This window comes from Thalassophryne amazonica, chromosome 14 (assembly GCF_902500255.1).
Source record: "Thalassophryne amazonica chromosome 14, fThaAma1.1, whole genome shotgun sequence".
In the NCBI taxonomy this organism is placed as follows: domain Eukaryota; kingdom Metazoa; phylum Chordata; class Actinopteri; order Batrachoidiformes; family Batrachoididae; genus Thalassophryne; species Thalassophryne amazonica.
This window is the reverse complement of record NC_047116.1, coordinates 25,503,766-25,520,811: the sequence shown is the minus strand read 5'-3', so window position 1 is coordinate 25,520,811 and position 17,046 is coordinate 25,503,766. Positions and strand designations below refer to the sequence as shown.

General features: G+C 40.6%; 1 protein-coding gene across 2 annotated transcripts in view; it reads right to left on the bottom strand.

Moving 5' to 3' along the window:
* Positions 1-17,046, bottom strand: part of LOC117524397 (glypican-6-like) — a 303,252-nt gene that overhangs the window by 139,379 nt on the left and 146,827 nt on the right. For both annotated transcript variants that reach the window (XM_034186164.1, XM_034186166.1), the window contains exon 3: positions 1,033-1,424. In XM_034186164.1, the coding sequence (XP_034042055.1) occupies positions 1,033-1,424 (392 nt within the window). The remainder of the gene's footprint in view (positions 1-1,032; positions 1,425-17,046) is intronic.

Genomic DNA, 17,046 nt, shown 5'->3' with positions numbered 1-17,046 from the left:
GCTTTTCCATCTGCATCAGATGCTCAAAGCGCTTTACAATTACGCCTCACATTCACCCCGATGTCAGGGTGCTGCCATACAAGGTGCTCACTACACACCGGAAGCAATAGGGGATTAAAGGCCTTACCCAAGGGCCCTTAGTGATTTTCCACTCCGGCGGGGATTTGAACCCATGAGCTTCTGGACTCAAGCCCAACACCTTAACCACCAGACCATCACCTCCCCTACACAGTCTGAGTTAGACTAATAATTTGACAGGACTAGAATCAACAAAAGTCTGGTTTTTCCCAGATGAAGAGCCCTTTGAGTTGCTTAAGGGCTCCAACTTGACTTGGAAATAGTGTTCCTCGATAGAGGGTGGGGGGGTGGGGGGGCTGATCTTTTGGTCTGTGATTCTGGTGATTTAATGTGAGACCTAGAGGCATTAAACTGTTGGACCTTCAAACCTCTGGCAATGCCACAACAGTCTATAAAGATGATGTACGATTCTGTACATCAAAATTTAAGAGCATTTAATTCTTATGGCAAAAAACTTAACAGTTTAAATTTGTGTTCTTCCTGATGAATGTAATTTTGTTTTTTAAAATTATGGATGTAATGCTTATAAGTTTCAGAGATGTCCATTCTGCGTTTGTGTGTGATTCTTTAAGTTTTTCCGATTTTTGCTCCAGGTTGTACCTGATTTGGCAAAAATTTTACACAGGTGCAAAATTTTTCACAAATTTTTGCAGCACTTTCCCGACCGAGCTGCAGATGAACAAGGAGATTCTTGGGCTCTTGAACCCTGAACCTTCGTGGTGTGAGGCAACAGCACCACCTATATCAGGTATTCCTAGCAATTACACTTTTAACGATATTTAATGCAGTTTGCATCCAAATAGACAGAAATCAAACATCATCTAATTGCTTTAATCTACTAAATAAGATACACTAAGAATGAAAATTTCTAAGATTTGTTTTAATAGCATTTAACTGCACAAACTTCTATCTTCCAGTCACATTTGGCTTTTATGAAAGTGTGAGTATTTTTACCTTTGATACTCTCTGAGCCACCTCCCGGCCAACGGACAGCCCTTGGACAAATGTGCGTGCGGCGATGAATGCCCGGGTAACCTGAGCCTTGAGCTTCCTGGGAACATCGCCAAAGGGCTTGAGCTGGTCGGTGTACTTACTGATACACTCCAGATAGTCCTCAGTGATGATGTACTGAGAGTTGAGCAGCGTGAACATACGCTCCAGTAGCCGTGACCAAAAGTCATTAAGCATTTCCTCCAGGTTAACATTTCCGCCCGTGTAATAGCGCTTGAGCTCGGCGAACAGGTTCTCAAAGACCTCAGAGTTCTGCATGTAAGGTTTGCCGTAAGTCCTCACGAACATCTCATTGAGGGACCGCTCCGTGTTCTCCAGCAGCTCCAGAAAAAACTCTGAGTTAGACAGAAAAGAAAAAGCGACACTTATTGTCTGTGATTATGTTTTGTTGTGTTATTACAAAATAAAGCATACACAGCATGCGCGGTTACACGATCATTAGATGTAAGGGGGATTCTAATCCCTGCAGATTTCCCTGGCAGTTATTAAAAAAGATTAGAATAGTGAAATTAGATTAAATGTGGCTGACTGGGAGCTACATTTTTGCTTAAAAAGCACGTCGGCTTGACTGTAATGAAATAAAAAATGCACCAACACTGGGAAAAAACCCATTAAAATAGCAAAACAATTACAATCTGGAATGTTGATTTCATTTTGGAGAGACTTCACGGCTTTTTTAAATTTTAGCTCTCGTAAACTACACGTGAAGTTGCATTGCAGGTCCTCGGTATATATTTGAGGAAAGCAATAAGCTCTGTATTTGTTGTGCAGGAGGTCCAGATTTGTCCGTATCTCACCTGCAAAACCAAAATACATTCCTATACATCCTCTGACACAAAGGACATAGGCTATATTGCAGAATTATTTCTCTGAGAGAAATTCACATTGATGTATTACTCCATGTGTGGGTAATATACGGCTGTCAGAGAGCAATACATTATCATTCACTGTAGGTACGATCCCTCAATACATCACATCTATGTGCTTTCCTGACATGTGCGTTCTCCTGTCGAGGCACCACTTGTTTGCCGCGTGACCTCCAAGACTCATCAGAAATTGAGATGGAGCGATAATATTTCTGACCATCTGCTATCCATGAAGATTATTTTTTTTATTTTTTCCACAGACCACTATAAAGTAACCAACAGAACTCTGCACTATTAACAGCCGAGTACAAGTTGGAGAAAACTCAGAGGGGACCCTAGTCATTAAAAAATGGCTTCTAATGTCCAAATGATGAACTCCATTTTGTGCATTTGACAACCTAATGTATTTTGGAATCTGTGAGGCAGTGTGATTGATCAAATGCTGTAACCCATTAACACCAGCGTATCCACCAAGAGATCCATCCTACACATCTGAAGCCGTGCTCATTAATGCCACTGAGCACAATGACCTTGTAATGGATTTAAAGTGGTTATTAGAGTTTAGCACTGCAGGTGAAATATGAATTTACAATATGAGAAACAAAGCAGACACCGTGTACTTCGAATTACCTCTGATTAATAGCTACACAACATCCCACGCTGCATATCAACAGAATAGAAGATATGAATTTACAACTTTTTGGCACACATAAAATGTACAGCATTCTAATGTTACATGCTACACTATCAGAGCTGCATTTTTTGATTATGTTTATGATTTATTCAACTGTAAATTTTAGTTCTTAATAAATTATCTGGATAAAATGGCAGTAAATGGCAAAAGAGAAAAGAAAAATGTCCATGGCATTTTTTCATAACCCCAGAACAAATGTTAAAAAACAAACTGTAGATTCATAGACATTCAGTTGTCCTTTGACTTGCATGTTGGTACTATTTGCTGGACTGTCTCTGGGGCACATTTGCACAGCCTGCAACTTGGGTCCTGTCGGCTGTGGTAGACTCCTGCCTCTATGGAACGGGTGTTGAGGGTTTGTTCTTGTGCTGCCATGATCAGAGCCTCTGTGCTGTCCTTTAGGTTGACCTTTTCTAGCCACTGGTAGGTCTTCTTGATGTCAGCCACTTCCTCTATCTGTCGATCGAACATCCAATGGAGAGGCTTGATCTTCCATGATATCACCTCCTCCTCTTCCTTATCACAGTCTGTCTTCATCTGCCTGAGGTGTTCTTGTAGAAGCTGATCTCAGGGAGCCATCTTTCTGATGTATTAATGTATGCTCCTCGTCTCATCCTGGATTGTGGCTCTGACACTTACTGATCCTCACCCTACCTCCTTGCATTGTTCATAGAGAAACCTCTGCGCATTGTGAGGAGTTTTTTTTTTTTTTCTTGACATCAGTGGCGTCCATCTCCTCCTGGGTATCTGATGACTGGTGGTGCATATGTATTGATGGCTCGGATCTTATTCCTATCATTGAGATGGATTAATTTGTACTGCCAGGCACACATGGAGCATTGTTGGCTTCTTCAGCCAGTAGGTGTGGATCATATCAGGCCCTGGTGCTGTCCAACTCTTCATCCCTGAGACTTGTTGTTGGATGCCTGTCTTTGTGATGTTGACTGGTTCTTGTTCGGGGAGGTGGCTGTGGTGTGCTGTTAGGTCCACCAGCCACTTGGCATTGGTGTTAGTGATGCCTCTTTCTGCCAGATGTTCTTCCAGAATTGCTCAGTCTCAGTACTGGACAGGTCTGTTCTTGTATTACTGTTTTTCCGTTTTAGCTGGGAGTACACCTGGGATGGGTCATGGGAGAACAGGCCATTTATTTTCTTGGCCTCTGCTTCTCTGGAATATCTCTTCAGCTGAGTGGCCAGAGCTGTGAGCCTTTGTTTGGCAGTTTCCAGGGTCTGAGTCAGTTATGGACATCTTGTTGTACTTCTTATCCATCCCGGACCTGTGTCCCATGATGCCCTTATGTACCTCTATTAATTGGCTAACATACATATATATATATACATATATATATATATATATGTATATATATATATATATATATATACATATATATATATACATATATACATATATACATATATACATATATATATATATATATAAACACGAGGTCTGTGAGAAAAGTATCCGAACTTATTATTTTTTTAAAAAACCATATGGATTTGAATCACGTGTTATTACATCAGCCAAGCTTGAACCCTCGTGGGCATGTGAGAGTTTTTTCACGCCTGTCGGTGACGTCATTCGCCTGTGAGCACACCTTGTGGAAGGAGTGGTCCAGCCCCCTCGTCGGAATTCCTTTGTCTGAGAAGTTGCTGAGAGACTGGCACTGTGCTTGATCAAAATTTTTTCAAAAACTGTGAGGCACATCCGAGTGGACACCATTCAAGAAATTTAGCTGGTTTTCGGTGAAAATTTTAACGGCTGATGAGAGATTTTGGATTGTTTCTATCACTGTAAGGACGTCCCACGGAGCGGGACATCGCGCAGCGCTCCGAGGCGACGTCGTCATCCTGTTTCAAGCTGAAAACCTCCAAATTTAAGACTCTGTTGACCCAGGACATTGTGAGAGAACAGAGAACTTTCAGAAGAGGTTGGAATCAGCAGTTTATCTGGACATTCCACTGTTAAAGGAGAGTTTTTTAATGAAAGACGTGTGGACGGATTGGCGGCGCGCCCGCCACAGGAAAAACACCTCCGTTGGAAGCCTTAAGGACAAGTTGGAACATGCCCTGTTGCTAAACAATTTCTCAGATACTCACTCAACTGAAAGCCACCAAAAGCCGCCTGGATTTTACAAATGGTTATCAACACGGAGGTGTTTTTCCTGTGGCGGGCGCACCGCGCCGGCTGAGAGCCAGCGCGCCAATCCGTCCGCACGTCTTTCATAAAAAAAATCTCTCCATGGGAAGTCCTTACAGCAATAGAAACAATCCAAAATCTCTCATCAGCCGTTAAAATTTTCACCGAAAACCAGCTGAATTTCTCGAATGGTGTCCACTCGGATGTGCCTCACAGTTTTTGAAAAAATTTTGATCAAGCACAGCGCCAGTCTCTCAGCAACTTCTCAGACAATGAAAATCCGACGAGGGGGCTGGACCACTCCTCCCACAAGGTGTGCTCACAGGCGAATGACGTCACTGACAGGCGTGAAAAAACTCACGCATGCGCATGAGGGTTCAAGCTTGGCTCATGTAATCACACGTGATTCAAATCCATATAGTTTTTAAAAAATAAAACTGTCGGTTTCTTTTCTAATAGACCTTGTATATATATATATATATATATATATATATATATATATATATATATATATATATATATATATATATATATATATATATATATATATATATATATATATATATATATATATATATACACACACAGTAGTGTTCAGAATAATAGTAGTGCTATGTGACTAAAAAGATTAATCCAGGTTTTGAGTATATTTCTTATTGTTACATGGGAAACAAGGTACCAGTAGATTCAGTAGATTCTCACAAATCCAACAAGACCAAGCATTCATGATATGCACACTCTTAAGGCTATGAAAGTGGGCTATTAGTAAAAAAGTAGAAAAGGGGGTGTTCACAATAATAGTAGTGTGGCATTCAGTCAGTGAGTTCGTCAATTTTGTAGAACAAACAGATGTGAATCAGGTGTCCCCTATTTAAGGATGAAGCCAGCACCTGTTGAACATGCTTTTCTCATTGAAAGCCTGAGGAAAATGGGACATCCAAGACATTTTTCAGAAGAACAGTGTAGTTTGATTAAAAAGTTGATTGGAGAGGGGAAACTTATACACAGGTGCAAAAAATTATAGGCTGTTCATCTACAATGATCTCCAATGCTGTAAAATGGACAAAAAAACAGAGACGCGTGGAAAAAAAATGGAAAACAACCATCAAAATGGATAGAAGAATAACAAAGAATGGCAAAGGCTCACCCACTGATCAGCTCCAGGATGATCAAAGACAGTCTGGAGTTACCTGTAAGTGCTGTGACAGTTAGAAGATGCCTGTGTGAAACTAATTTATTTGCAAGAATCCCCCGCAAAGTCCCTCTGTTAAATAAAAGACATGTGCAGAAGAGGTCACAATTTGCCAAAGAACACATTAACTGGCCTAAAGAGAAATGAAGGAATATTTTGTGGATTGATGAGAGTAAAATTGTTCTTTTTGGGTCCAAGGGCCGCAGACAGTTTGTGAGACGACCCCCAAACTCTGAATTCAAGCCACAGTTCACAGTGAAGACAGTGAAGCATGCTGGTGCAAGCATCATGATATGGGCATGTTTCTCCTACTATGGTACTGGGCCTATATATCGCATACCAGGTAGCATGGATCAGTTTGGATATGTCAAAATACTTGAAGAGGTCATGTTGCCTTATGCTGAAGAGGACATGCCCTTGAAATGGGTGTTTCAACAAGACAATGACCCCAAGCACAATAGTAAACGAGCAAAATCTTGGTTCCAAACCAACAAAATTAATGCCTCGCAGATGTGAAGAAATCATGAAAAACTGTGGTTATACAAGTATATACTAGTTTAGTGATTCACAGGATTGTGGAAAAAAAAAGCAGTTTGAACATAATAGTTTTGAGTTTGTAGCGTCAACAGCAGATGCTACTATTATTGTGAACACCCCCTTTTCTACTTTTTTGACTAATAGCCCAATTTCATAGCCTTAAGAGTGTGCATATCATGAATGCTTGGTCTTGTTGGATTTGTGAGAATCTACTGGTACCTTGTTTCCCATGTAACAATAATAAATATACTGAAAACCTGGATTAATCTTTAGTCATATAGCACTATTATTATTCTGAACACTACTGTATATATGTATATATATATATATATATATATATACACACACACACACACTAGCATGATTGTGTAGTGTTTATAAAATTGGTAGCCGACATTTTTCAAGGGTGATAATAAATTAAGCAATGATTTGGAATGGCATGTGAGTCTAGAATGTTTTTAAAACCTTTGACCTCAACAGTTTTTAGAAAAGGAACTCAACCCTTTTATTTCCTGTTACTTATGTATTTTTATTAATTAATTTTTTTTTTTTTTTTTTAAATCTCCTTTAACAGTGGAATATCCGGATAAAATGCTGAAACCGACTTCTTCTGAAACGTCTCTGTTCTCTCACGACGTCCTGGATCAATAGAGCCTGAAATGTGGAGGTTTTAAGCTTGAAACAGGCTGATGACGCTGCCTGAGAGCGCTGCGCGACGTCTCGCACTGTGAAAAGTCCTTAAAGCGACAGAATCACCTCAAAATCTCTCACCAGCTGTTAAAATTTTCACTGAAAACCAGCTTAATTTTTCGAACCATGTCCACTTCGATGTGTCTCACAGGTTTAGAAAAAATTTTGATCAAACAAAGCGCCAGTCTCTCAGCAACTTCTCAGACAAAGGAATTCCGACGAGGGGCTGGACGACTCCTCCCACAAGGAGTGCTCACAGGCGAATGACGTCACTGACAGGCGTGGAAAAACTCACGCATGCGCACGAGGGTTCAAGCATGTCTAACGTAAAAACATATGAATGAAATCCATATAGTTTTTGAAAAAAATAAAAAGGACCTATACTTTACGGACAGCCCTCGTATATATGGGCAGCTTTTACAGGATGTCATATAAACACCATATGCTTTCACACACAAAAATAATTATGCAACGCTTCAAGCATGATTTGTCCAGCAATTGATTTTTAGCAATGAAACTGCACACTGATAAATGATAGCTTTGAAAGCAATTTTTAAAAATCCGAAAAAAAAAAGTGCATTTCAGGGAAAGAGAACTCGAGAAAGCTCTCTGCCCAGTATGTCAGCTGAAATATTGACTGAACGCAATCAATGTAATGAAAGCAAAATTTACTTTTCAAGTGCAGAGAATGTTTGATAGGATTTTAAACTCTGTTTTGCAGTGATTGCTGTGAACGCTTAAGACTCATATTATGGAAAGCTGGAGTACAATTAATTAAAAGCGTTAAAAAAAAAAGACAAGATGGTTATTGAAACTACACGATGAGGTCATACTTTAGAATGCCATATTTAGCCAAATTATCACAAAAGCTCCCATAACTCCTCAACACGTTAGTAATTAAGAGGTCAGCACAAATGAATGGTTGTGAGGATAACGATGCTGTAGGGGTGATTTTAATGGTCCCGACTTGCAGAGTTCATTACATTTTGCTGACTAAGCTCAGTTTGGTTCCAATTGGTCGCTGTGCAGAGGATCCACAGAGCCATTATGTCTGCGATAAAGACACATCCTGTGTTTCTATGGCTGCCTGCTCTCACAGAAACCTTCCACATGTCAGACATGCCAGCAGTGTCTATTTCTGCAATCTTTACACACAGCTTTTCTATTTTAAGTCTTTATGCTGTGATGATGGAAAAAAGGCAAGTTGTGAGCTTTTCATTTTTATGCACCCCAGAGGTTTTAGAGACAAAAGAGACAAATGAGACAACTTGATTTTTTTTTTTCCCCTTAAGCACATAACCAACTGAGATAGCTGCAGATGGGATGGCATGTTCTCTTAGAACCACAGTGTGAAGTAGCCAAAACAGTTAATTGATCAAAAGGCTCCCCTGAACTGCGAGAAAAGACTTGGACCTTGGTTCATCTACACAGCCATCTCTATTGCCAAAACATCTCTGTTCAGCGACCTCATGACTCTACATGCTTTTCCCGGGTGTCTCTTAAAGTCAAAGGACAGGAACCCAGAGACGTGAATGTCACTGCTGAGATAAGTGACTGTCCACAGGTTCAACACTTTCACCGCATACAGATACACTTCTGATGGCCCGAAGTCACTGAAATGCTGGATCTTGGTCTTGATCCTGGAGAACTGCAAACCCATCTGTATGACTACACTACATAGTTACGAGTGGAATGAAAACATGATGGATGGATTGCAATATATTTAGTGGAGAGACAGTTCTAAGATATGCAGGTTTGATTGTGTTCAAAATCTCCATCAAGATTTTCTTTTTTTGTTTCTTTATATAATACATCCCGCCATGGATGTTATATAATATTTTCTGTTTATTTGTTAGCAGGATTCAAAAATAAATGATGCAACTTTAATTAAGCTTAGCTGGGGTCCACGCCAGATAAAATTCTGGTGTGGATGTGGAGTGGGTGAACCTCTGACCAATAATTTGACAGGACTAGAATCAACAAAAGTCTGTTTTTTCACAGATGATGAGCCCTTTGAGTTGCTTAAGGGCTCCAACTTGACTTGGAAATAGCGTTCCTCGATAGAGAATGGGGTGGGGGTGGGGGTGGGTTGATCTTTTGGTCTGTGATGCTGGTGATTTAATGTGAGACCGAGGGGCATTAAATTGTTGGACCTTTAAAGCTTTAGCAATGCCACAACAGTCGATAAAGATGATGTACGATTCTGTATATCAAAATTTATGGCAAAAAAGTACAACAGTTTAAATTTGTGTTTTTCCTGATGAATGTTAATTTTTTTTTTAATTGCAGATGTAATGCTTATAATGTTACTGAAAGCCTGGATCTTGGTCTTGATCATGGAGAACTGCAAACCCATCTACTCCAGTTCCTCACTCAGCTTTTCAAGTGCTACAATCAGAGTATCCTTTGATTCCACCAAGATCAGAGCATCATCCGCCAAGCCATCGTCAACAAACCTTTCCTCAACGACAAAGGCACCAAAGCTGTTGGATTCTACAACCCTTCTCAGCACTCTGTCTTTAGGTTCCAAACCTTTCCAGTCCCAGTGCTTCCTGACTTACTGTATGGTTGTTAGGCTTGCGTGCTAATCAGTGACAACTACATGTCTTTGAATTATGGGGGAACGTGAGCTACAACATTTCGGCCATACGGTGCATTTTTCTGTGCATGATCCAGCATGCAAGTGCATTAGTGTTGAGGACCCCAGCAGCTGGAGAAGGCCAAGGAGACACCTATGTTCATCAAAGCTGTGTCAGATAGATGGATACTTTTGAGAGATAGGGATGGATTGGTTGTCTATGCAGGTGGTTGCCAACCAGGACCCAAGGCGGTTCTGTGGTGTGGAAGATGCAGCAATTGCATGGCACCAGCTCATACCTCCAGACCTGACCAGACTTGAACCATCTTTGCTAACCACTAAGCCACCATGCTGCACCCAAGTTTAATATTCCATACAATTATTGCAACAATAGAACAATTCATTTGTTTATGTTTGGCCATGTTTTTTTGTGTCTTCACACACACACACGGTTCAAGGGCACTTGCTCCTGTTCATGCCATCCGTTGACATGAGTTCACTGACGTGCAATTAAAGCCGCCACTTAGTGACAGTTTTTGTCCAGCTGCCTGACCTCTAGACCTCCTCACTCTTTTCCTCGCCCATTGCCCAGTAGAGATGGGCGGATCGATCCTAATATTGATAATATCAATACTAACGCTGGTACTGATATTGAATGATCCTCATGTAAAAAGATCGATACTCAAGCTTTTTTCTCTCCCGCACGCACTGACTGCTGCGCATGCAGATTCATCAAAGTCTACTCTCTATCTGTAAGAGCAGTGCTGCACTGTGTGACACAACATGGAGCAGCACACCCTCCCCCCTCTGGTCTTTAGTTGCTGTGCCATCACATGGCTCAGCGGCACCAGCCAACAGCCATGCAGGTAGGCTCAGCATGGCCCGCCCACTCAGCGCTCTCCTCGAGTCAGCCCTCTACCTCAGGAGATTTAGTTGCGTTGAGTGATATTTTTAAACAAAAATGTTGATTGTGATAAATAAAGTATTTTGTTGTCACATACAATGTTGGGCGAAATTCTATCCTACGTCTTTTGGATCCTTTGGATCTATGAAGCTTAAATATGAAAAAGTATCAGTATCGGTATCAATATCAGCGATACTGGGCCTGTATTTACTTGGTATCGGATCAATACCAAAATTCCCAGTATCACCCACCTCTATTCCCCAGTCTGTGTGCCTGACTCAGTAGACTCTGTGCTCAGCCTTGCTTTTGTCTGGCAAGTGGTCTTACATCTTCTTGTATCTCATTAAAGAGCTGCTTTTACAACCCCTGGCAAAAATTATGGAATCACTGGCCTTGGAGGATGTTCATTCAGTTGTTTAATTTTGTAGAAAAAAAGCAGATCACAGACATGACACAAAACTAAAGTCATTTCAAATGGCAACTTTCTGGCTTTAAGAAACACTATAAATAAATCAGGAAAAAAAATGTGGCAGTCAGTAACGGTTACTTTTTTAGACCAAGCAGAGGGAAAAAAATATGGAATCACTCAATTCTGAGGAAAAAATTATGGAATCATGAAAAACAAAAGAACGCTCCAACACATCACTAGTATTTTGTTGCACCACCTCTGGCTTTTATAACAGCTTGCAGTCTCTGAGGCATGGACTTAATGAGTGACAAACAGTACTCTTCATCAATCTGGCTCCAACTTTCTCTGATTGCTGTTGCCAGATCAGCTTTGCAGGTTGGAGCCTTGTCATGGACCATTTTCTTCAACTTCCACCAAAGATTTTCAATTGGATTAAGATCCGGACTATTTGCAGGCCATGACATTGACCCTATGTGTCTTTTTGCAAGGAATGTTTTCACAGTTTTTGCTCTATGGCAAGATGCATTATCATCTTGAAAAATTATTTCATCATCCCCAAACATCCTTTCAATTGATGGGATAAGAAAAGTGTCCAAAATATCAACATAAACTTGTGTATTTATTGATGATGTAATGACAGCCATCTCCCCAGTGCCTTTACCTGACATGCAGCCCCATATCATCAATGACTGTGGAAATTTACATGTTCTCTTCAGGCAATCATCTTTATAAATCTCATTGGAACGGCACCAAACAAAAGTTCCAGCATCATCACCTTGCCCAGTGCAGATTCGAGATTCATCACTGAATATGACTTTGATCCAGTCATCCACAGTCCACAATTGCTTTTCCTTAGCCCATTGTAACCTTGTTTTTTTCTGTTTAGGTGTTAATGATGGCTTTCGTTTAGCTTTTCTGTATGTAAATCCCATTTCCTTTAGGCGGTTTCTTACAGTTCGGTCACAGACGTCGACTCCAGTTTCCTCCCATTTGTTCCTCATTTGTTTTGTTGTGCATTTTTGATTTTTGAGACATACTGCTTTAACTTTTCTGTCTTGACGCTTCAATTTTTGAGACATATTGCTTTAAGTTTTCTGTCTTGACGCTTTGATGTCTTCATTGGTCTACCAGTATGTTTGCCTTTAACAACCTTCCCATGTTGTTTGTATTTGGTCCAGAGTTTAGACACAGCTGACTGTGAACAACCAACATCTTTTGCAACATGCGTGATGATTTACCCTCTTTTAAGAGTTTGATAATCCTCTCCTTTGTTTCAATTGACATCTCTCATGTTGGAGCCATGATTCATGTCAGTTCACTTGGTGCAACAGCTCTCCAAGGTGTGATCACTCCTTTTTAGATGCAGACTAACAAGCACATCTCATTTGATGCAGGTGTTAGTTTTGGGGATGAAAATTTACAGGGTGATTCCATAATTTATTCCTCAGAATTGAGTGAGTCCATATTTTTTCCCTCTGCTTGGTCTAAAAAAGTAACCGTTACTGACTGACACAATTTTTTTTCTTGATTTCTTATAGTGTTTCTTAAAGCCAGAAAGTTGCCATTTGAAATGACTTTAGTTTTGTGTCATGTCTGTGATCTGCTTTTTTTCTACAAAATTAAACAACTGAATGAACATCCTCCGAGGCCGGTGATTCCATAATTTTTGCCAGGGGTTGTACATCATACTCTGACTGTGTGCTGCTTTGGCTTTCAATTTCTTGAAAACCTGCCAGTAACCATCTATCTGCTCCTGCCATGTGTTACAGGGCTGCATTCCTCCTCAATGAGGCACCTGAGTGCTGGATTATGCTCAGGAAAACAAACCACATGACTGTAGTGTCAGAGCTAACACTCTCTCACCATGCATGTAGTATGCTTCATCTGTTTGCAACCAAGCAAACATTCATTTCACACAATATCATTCCAGTAGCAGCGTCGGATTCTTTGGAGAGACTTACTACACTGTGACTTTGGTCACTTGTGGGCACCCAGGTCTCATAACTGTATAATAAAACTGAAAACAACAGGACTCTGAAGACTTGGACGTTACCTTCCGGCAAAGGTATTGACATCGCAATAGACCTCTGTCCACAGACTCTACAGAAGTCTGAGCTTCCAGAGACAAGTCTGTGGATGTGGATGCAAATCAACGAGTTTGTTAAACCCAAACTGTAGCTGCCCTTAACCCGTTTTGCTCCACTGGCAACAACTGTTGCCAAAGTGTATCACTGTCATTTTCTACTCACAATAAAAATTTCAAAAGGTACTATTCAACTTTTTCCACTTATAAAAAAAATCTGGGCTTAAACAGGTTAAACTTAGGAAAGCAGGGTGAATGAAGTTCAACATGACCTTAGAAGAGGAAAAAAACCCCAACAACAACAACAAAAAAAACGGGTCTTCTGATGTTATGGCAACCCTCGCCAATTAATGCACCTAGCGTTGGAGTCAGGATGTCACGAGATTTTCGGGCACTCTCCCTACCTCACTTTTCATTATTAAAAAGGGGTATTGGATGAAGTATGGTGCCACTTTTAGTACTGATTAGCCCAGTATACTGCAAAGCTGTGTAATGTCAACAGCTACTAGTGTTAATTAACTGAGAGTGAAACTCTCAAGAGGAGACACTTTAGCTCTTAGAAATATTTCTATATCGTGAAACCATCAAAGATGTTTGTTTTATAAGCCATAGTTTCTGATGTGCAAAAAGGATTACCACAAATTGTTACAAAGGGGAGGTGATGGTCTAGTGGTTAAGGTGTTGGGCTTGAGACCAAAAGATCCTCAGTTCAAATCCCAGCCTGACTGAGAAATCACTAAGGTCCCTTGTATGGCAGCACCCTGACAATGGGGTGAATGTCAGGCATAATTGTAAAGCGCTTTGAGCGTCTGATGCAGATGGAAAAGCGCTATATAAATGCAGTCCATTTAACATTTACCATTTACAAACGTAAAAAAAGAAGTTAACGTCACTCCTTTCACACTGTGACATTCATAAAAACAACATGCACAAGATCCACTGAGGACTGACTGTATTCAGCCCTTTTGCACTTACAGAAGCGCATCTGTGTTTGGGCCAACAAAAATAGCAGTTATGTTTGCGAAGAGCAACGCAGTCATCACACTTGCACAGTGAAAATAGCAGAGTTGATATAACAAAGCCTGCGTTTGGTCCTTTGTGGTTTGTGCCCAAGTGCGGGTACCATTATGTAACGACTGTATGGTATGTAACATACCATAGAAAGAGACAAAGTGAAAGAAATTAAAATTAAAGATTTCCTCAATCATTTATGCATTAAAACACTTTGTCAAACTTGTGTAGACAAAACTGTCCACTGGCCGTCAAAGTAGGTCAACCTCCATTATGCTTTTGGGTGCAACCTAGCAGGCCTCACAGCACATGTTGGTTGGAATGTAAATGAAGATGGTCATCGTGACAGGATGTTCCAGGTGTGAAGTGATGAACTTAAACAGGGACATGTAATGAGGAGACGAGAGAGAGGTGTGGTGATTTTGATGTAGCGCAGCTGTTGGAACACCAAGTGACAGGGCCATGTCTGCAAACAGACAGACACAGACTGACAAACACAGTGAAACATCAACCGACAAGAAACAAAAGGGGACTCAACCAAAGATCTGCGCCCAAAAACCAAAACAGAACTCAGGAAGGTGATGGTCTACTGGCTAAGCAGTGGGCTTGAGATTAGATGATCCTTGTTTCAAACCCTCATCTGCCAGGAAAATCACTAAGGGTCCTTGGGCAAGGTCCTTAATCCTCAAGTTGCTCCCGGTGTGTAATGAGCATCTTGAATGGCAGAACCCTGACATCGGTGTGTGGATGGGTGAATGTGAGGCATTACTGTAAAGCGCTTTGTGCTTTACAGTAATGCCTTTGTGCTTTGTACTTTGTGCTTTTTGACCATGTGGCACCTAATAGAGGACTTCAGTTGCTCAAAACAGAATACCATGATTTGCAAATCCTCTTCTATATATATATATATATATATATATATATATATTGAATTGAATACACCACAAAGACAAGATAGTTAATGTTCAAACTGATAAACTGTATTGTTTTTGTGCAAATATTTGTTCATTTTGAAATGGATGCCAGTAACACGTTTCAAAAAAGCTGGGACAGTGGTATGTTTACCACTGTGTTACATCACCTTTCCTTCTAACAACACTCAATAAGCATTTGGGAACTGAGGACATTAATTGTTGAAGCTTTGTAGGTGGAATTCTTTCCCATTCTTGCTTGATGTACGACTTCAGTTGTTCACCAGTCCGGGGTCCCATTGTCGTATTTTGCGCTTCATAATGCGCCACACATTTTCAATGGGTGACAGGTCTGGACTGCAGGCAGGCCAGTCTAGTACCTGCACTCTTTTACTACAAAGCCACGCGGTTGTAACATGTGCAGAATGTGGCTTGGCACTGTCTTGCTGAAATAAGCAGGGACGTCCATGAAAAAGACGTTGCTTGGATGGCAGCATATGTTGCTCCAAAACCTGGATGTACCTTTCAGCATTGATGGTGCCATCACAGATGTGTAAGTTCCCATGCCATGGGCATTAACACACCCCCATACCATCACAGATGCTGGCTTTTGAACTTTGCGCTGGTAACAGTCTGGATGGTCTTTTTCCTCTTTTGTCCGGAGGACACAACACCCATGATTTCCAAAAACAATTTAAAATGTGGACTCATCAGACCACAGCACACTTTTCCACTTTGCGTCTGTCCGTTTCAAATGAGCTCGGGCCCAGAGAAGTCTGTGGTGTTTCTGGATGTTGTTGATGTTTGGCTTTCGCTATGCATGGTAGAGTTTTAACTACTTACTTGTAGATGTAGCGACGAACTGTATTAACTGAAAATGGTTTTCTGAAGTGTTCCTGAGCCCACGCGGTAAGATCCTTTACACAATGATGTCAGTTTTTAATGCAGTGCCGCCTGAGGGATCAAAGGTCACGGGCATTCAATGTTGGTTTTCAGCCTTGCTGCTTACGTGTAGAAAGTTCTCCAGATTCTCTGAATGTTCTGATTATATTATGGACTGTAGATGATGGAATCCCTAAATTCCTTGCAATTGAACGTTGAGAAACATTGTTCTTAAACTGTTGGACTATTTTTTTAATGCAGTTTTTCACAAAGTGGTGATCCTCACCCCATCTTTGCTTGTGAATGGCTGAGCCTTTTGGGGATGCTCCTTTTATACCCAATCATGACACTCACAATTAGTGTCCTCAGTTCCCAAATGCTTATTGAGTGTTGTTAGAAGGAAAGGTGATGTAACACAGTGGTAAACATACCACTGTCCCAGCTTTTTTGAAACGTGTTGCAGGCATGCATTTCAAAATAAGCAAATATCTGCACAGAAACAATAAAGTTTATCAGTTTGAACATTAAATATCTTGTCTTTGTGGTGTAATCAATTGAATATAGGTTGAAGAGGATTTACAAATCACTGTATTCTGTTTTTATTTACATTTTACACAAGGTCCCAACTTCATTGGAATTGGGGTTGTAAAAAGAGAGCTTTATGGCCAAGTTGTTCTCCCTCTTAACCATAATATAAAGCAAAACTTATGCTATGTTTGAGGACAACACTGCCTTTTCATTTCCCACTCAATGTTGACGCTACTCAGGAATAAGACCCCAAGATATTCAAACTCCTTCATTTTCAACAACCCACTTCCATCTTACGTCCCTCTAGACCAAATCAGCAACTTTCCTCCAAAGACGAGCACTTGTAATTGTTTATGACAATCATATGTGAGGTCATCGATCCGTCTGACAGGTGGCGCTTGTCTGGAGAGGGCTGTTCTGAGCACCATGTTGTAGTTGAGAATATGACAGGTTGACCTTTTACTCCTTTCTCTTTGTATCAATTCCTTCACGTACTAAGTCACAGAGTGGCAGTAAAAAGCAGAAGCATACAA